At 40.9% G+C, this 5,445-nt stretch overlaps 1 protein-coding gene across 8 annotated transcripts in view; it reads right to left on the bottom strand.

Annotated features, from left to right (window-relative positions):
- Positions 1-5,445, bottom strand: part of larp1b (La ribonucleoprotein 1B) — a 39,492-nt gene that overhangs the window by 20,328 nt on the left and 13,719 nt on the right. For all 8 annotated transcript variants that reach the window (XM_032526503.1, XM_032526505.1, XM_032526502.1 and 5 more), the window contains 4 exons: positions 5,099-5,224; positions 4,660-4,828; positions 2,178-2,322; positions 1,081-1,258 (listed from right to left, as the gene is read on the bottom strand). In XM_032526503.1, coding sequence (XP_032382394.1) covers positions 1,081-1,258; positions 2,178-2,322; positions 4,660-4,828; positions 5,099-5,224 — 618 coding nt within the window. The remainder of the gene's footprint in view (positions 1-1,080; positions 1,259-2,177; positions 2,323-4,659; positions 4,829-5,098; positions 5,225-5,445) is intronic.

The following is a 5,445-nucleotide window of genomic DNA, read 5'->3' on the forward strand; positions in this document are numbered from 1 at the left end:
GGAAATTGATCTTAATGCTTTAATTCAAAATCTTTAGAAAAATCCAATCTTTAAAAAGGACACCAATGTTCTTTCTGAATGAATAATGTATTGTAAATAAATAAATAAATATTCTTCCTTAAAATACAAGGGGCATAAGTATACACCCCCTATGTTAAAATACAGGGGGCATAAGTATACACCCCCCTATGTAAATTCCCATAGAGGCAGGCACATTTTTATTTTGAAAGGCCAGTTATTTCATGGGGCATAATATTATTTAGAAACAATTAAGATAATGATGGAGGGGGGGAGGGGGTTAGACAGACCCTGCCTTTAAGTCATTTATAATGCTTAAATGACAACAGAAAAAACACTTTGCTCCCTCTTATTAAATGTTAAAATTTGCAGGATTTAATTTAAATGAAAAAAACTGATTGTGTTTGGGTTTTAGACTGTTGATTGGATAAAATTGTTTATACTACCGAATTAATAACTGTGTGCATTATAATTAGTAATTAATACCTAGCAGCCTTGCATTACTTAAAGAATAAGGCAAACTATATTCAATATTTTTCTTTTTTTGCAAAAAATCCAGTGAAAAGAATTAAACCATCAATGTGTTAGTGCGTCTCTCTCTTTCTGACTTCCTGTCTGTGGCTCTCAGCCCATACATAGTTTTCTTCTTTTTTTTTTTAAAGGCTCATAAATTTCCTAAAAACAGCAGGTCACTGTGGTTTTAGTTTTAACGTTATTCACACAGGAGGAAATAGTGGATTTATGGAGCCTATTCTTAGCGGCGGGTAAATCCACATTATGGGCTCTAGTGGGTATTTGTGGTAGCGGGACGGTGTACAATATGTGGGAATGGATCAATGAAAGTACAGTGTGTCTGTGTGTGTGTGTTTCATGTTAATAAAGTAACATGTCACCCAGTGCAACGGTGCGACTCACTGATGTGTTTTGCCCAGTGGTACAAATGCAGCAGTTGTTTCAGGTTTTGATACGCAATACTTGTTAGTACGATGAATTACCGGCCTTCTTTTTCACTCTTCCCTTTGGTGTCTAAAAAGAGAAGTAGCAGAAGAGTTGAACACTGACCGGAGTTTTTGGAGTTCAGGGTCTGTCGAGGAACAAACTCGGGACAGTTGATGAGCTGGGAGAAGTCGGTCCGAGGAGAACCCACGACGGTGGGGGCGGGGATGGGCCAGCGCTCCGGCTCGATTTTACAGCGAACTTTGTCGTCCACCAGCTCCACCTCTTTGCTGCTCTTTAGGGCCTTGAGATGAATTTATTTATTCAAGTTATTACAACAAGGACAAATACATGAGTTATTAAAAGCAACATTCCACAATTTCTCATGGCTCTTTTTTTAATCGAGTAAATATTATTCTTCCCATATACTCCCATCATTCAATAATTATGGGATTAAAAGTTAATTTTAAAGCAAATACATAACTGAAGGAGCCAGTTATTCTGAGATCTCTGTGTCGCAAAGACACTTAGAAAGACACGTCACCCGGAGCCAATCAGTGACAACACTGCAACATAGCATTACAGAATCAGGAGGCTCATGTGTTGCATAGAGACAGAGCTCATCATTTTGTCTGCTAGCAAACATCAGAAAAATGCCCAAAGGCTGCTGTGTGGTGATGTTTACTACCAACAATGCAAAGAACCCATTACTTAAGTTGTTATAAGCTGCCGACCCAAAAAACTGATCTTTTCTGAGGACCTAAGTGGATACAGACGTGAGGAATCAGCAGAGAGAATCCGGACACTGTTGGATCCTGACACTAAGCTAACCATAGGTCTGATATAGATACAGAAATATAGTTAGCCAAAAACTGGCATTTGACATATTTGACTTGGTAACAAAGTGCTTGCCGCAAACGTAACGTTGGGCTTAACGTTGGCTTAGTGGCAGGACCCCCCAGTCTCCCCATTCTCCCGGTCCATGAAAGCTCAGTTTTTCGGGTCGTGGGTTAAACATAGTTGTTAGTGCATCCAACATAAAAGACATTTTTCTGTTGTTCAGTAGGAGACGAAATTGACGAAGGAGGAATCTTCACGCAGTAAATGTCAATAGAGAGCAGACAATTTTCCCCTCTGGTGGGCGTGGCTTTCTGAATATGACGCCATGCGATCCGGCTCTATTGACAGCTGTATCACTTGACTCATTGATGACGTGGTGTTACCTCCATGATGAGGCTGACGTCCATGGTGAGGGCCTGCACTCTGTGGAAGCTGGCGATGAGGGAGATGGGGAGGAAGCCCTGCGTGTCCATCTTTCTCCTCAGGAAGAAGTCTCGCTCCAGGTTGTGGAGGCTGAAGTAGTACTCACTGGAGGAGAGGGAAGACAACGTGAGGCCTTAAGTGCTCATCAAACAGCTTGTGAGTTCATTTAATCAGGAACACACTCTTCAAATTAATCTCAAAAATAGTGTGGGGACTGAAACATAAGTCTCATGAGTCCATACCAATAGTCATACCAGAACTTAATGATCTGCCAAGACGTCTAATGCCAGCTTTCAGTACTTGAATGTCGTACAGTACAGAATATAATGTGATGAACAGATTTACATAGGTGTTGTGGGGAAAAAGGAACAGTATAGATCAAATGTAGTAGTATAGCATAATATATAGTCAATTCAATTTCAATTCAATAAAATAGAAAGGCAAAACAGACAGTGGCGTGAAGGGATTTGATGTTAACAGGCATATTTTGGTACCGTCTGATTGTATAACAAGTGAATAAATCTATTTCTGTGAATCTGTCACTTTATAATCTTCTAAATGTTGTTATGGGCCACAATAAATGTCCAACCTTGTGACTGCAAGACCAAGTCTGTAGTTGGGGGGAAAAAAGCCCTCTGTATCAACCCAACACACACACACACAACACACCACAACACACACACACACACACACACACACACACACACACACACACACACACACACACACACACACACACACACACACACGCACGGCTGAGTGAGCAGCCTGTATAACGCTGAGGAGACGAGAGAGGAGACGACAAGAATGTCGTCCCCCCCCCCCCCCCCCCCCCCTTTTCTTTTCATTTCCACGCTCAGCCCTGCATGTACAGTAATTCATCCCCTATCTCCTCTGAAGCACTCAGACTATATTTAGTCCACCTCACCCGCCGATATTCTGAGTGTGCTGCTGCAATGAGGCCAGAGCTGTCAGTCAGACACAGAGTGCACACTGCCCCCTGCAGGACTGAGCCACCGGAGCATTACCGGCCACACATGCACACGTATCAGCTATTTAGTCCCTCACACCTAGACCTGTAACAATAACTACTTCATTGTCTAAATGCCAATTCTGTTTCTTTGTTTAACCACAATTAATTGCTAAGGTCTTAAGGGGTACGACAGTTGATGGTAATTGTTGCTTTTGTTTAGATGTGTTAGATGTAATTATTTAATTGATTATTGGGTAAAACTATGCTAGTTGTGGGCTTGACCCTATACACGTTCACAGCAACAAAAATGAGAATAAATAGGCGTGGTTTACTTTAAAGGCTGTGTTTTTGTGTTATTACATTCTGGGTCAAATAACAGTAAAAAAAGAAATTTACCTGGACTTCACTCAAAACTTTGTTTTGTTTAAAAAAATAAAAAAAGTAATTGCAGTTATTTCTGAGACAATTGTACAGCAACGTTTGTTCCAGCTGTACTCGCACCTGCTCTGCACGGTCACCTTCACCTGTTGACTGTGTGGGAGCGGGTGGTTAAAACATAACTTTGACCACTTTGCACGCTGACCTTCTCGGCCATGTTTTTCCATTCCCTGATAAACACTTGGGATTACCTTGGACCTACACTGCAGACATACCGAGCCCCATAAATTACAGTTTTTGGCACTGTTGAAGGACACGTTTGATGCACTTGAAGAAGATTTTCAAAGATCTAAAAATGTTTTTTTCTTCTATAAGTAATGCCAGATGGTTGTGAGGAATGGCCTTAATTTAATAAACCAACTCTAATACTATTAAACATAATACAATTATAGTTGAAGCCAGACTCACGCTCAAAAAGTATGAATAGCATTAAAGATGGAACCGATCTCCAAAAAAACTAAATGTGTAGGAGAGGTGGAAACCTGTGATGGTCCTTTTAATGCATTTAAGTTTACGAGTCCACAGACCCATACAGTATGACAAAATACCTACGCACACCTTTTATCATTTATATCAAGGCTGCAGGGAACTGGATAAGACTTGACATGTTGTATTGTAAAATTGTTTTGCATTGAATGTAAAAGATGCTGAGATTTAAAGAAATCAAATATGACCTTTTAAAAAAGCACTTAAATGGGTTTTTTTTCAACATATTGCTCTGCAATTAAATGCAATGAATGAAGGAAATGACAAACTGTCATTGATTCTTCATTTCCTCTCCTTCTTTTCTCCAGTTACAGTTGTAAAATCATCAGAAGGTGGTGAACACTAGCTATATTAATGTCTCATTACAAATATTAACTGGTTTATGGGTCTCGTTAAAGCTCTGAACATTTGGTGAGGTGGTTAGGAGGGAAGACATGTGATTTCTTTCCCCTGGTAGTAAAAGGAATCTGCACCACACCTTCCAGTCAGACACGTGCATCTGAAAGTCCCTATGTTGCCAATCGAAGTAGATGTCAAATACTCACATTTGGCGTTTGATGTATTCTTTAAGAAGCTTCTCATCCACTGTGTACATCTGGACCTTGCTGCCGTCGTCGTAGTAGTAAACCATGTTGCTGCCAAACTCGGAGGGCGCCTGAGCCGAGCCGTCAGACGACTGAGAGTCCCGGAAGCTCTGAGAGTATTCATAGCGGCCTGAAGGAGCAGACCAAACAGAAAGATATATCAGAGCCTATCACTGAATAAGACCAAGCCCTGACATGTTGTAAAAGGTGAATTGTCTTTTAAAAAAAACTTCTCTCATCTTGTTACATAAGCTTTAGGTCTGCCAAAAATAATTGCTGTAAGGAATTAAAAACAGACACACCAAATGGACACATTATACAAAGAGTCCATTACCAACGAGATGCATCTTTAAAGTTTAAATTTGGGGGAGTAAATAATTGGAAAAAGTAAAAAGCGCACCTCGCCCGCGGCCTCTCCCGCGCCCTCGGCCTTTCCCTCGGCCTCGGATTCCTCCGTGAACGGTCCCGTTGTCACTTCGGACGCTGGCGGCATCGTCCCCAAAGTCCCGCGGCTCTCTTCTCCAACCTGACGAAGAAAGCATCAACACTTAGTGTCCGATCTCACAGATCCTTCATGCAGTGGTTCCCAACAAGTTAAACCGCATTCATTCTAATTCGATTAAAACCTACCAAGAACTTGGGATAAATGAGCAGCGTAACAAGCAAACTGCTTTTAGAAGTTAAGTCGAGAAAACTAATTTGAGTGAGTAGCATTACAGGCAGCTTATCTGATATTTTTTTTTTTTT

Source organism: Etheostoma spectabile, chromosome 9 (genome assembly GCF_008692095.1).
Source record: "Etheostoma spectabile isolate EspeVRDwgs_2016 chromosome 9, UIUC_Espe_1.0, whole genome shotgun sequence".
Lineage (NCBI taxonomy): Eukaryota > Metazoa > Chordata > Actinopteri > Perciformes > Percidae > Etheostoma > Etheostoma spectabile.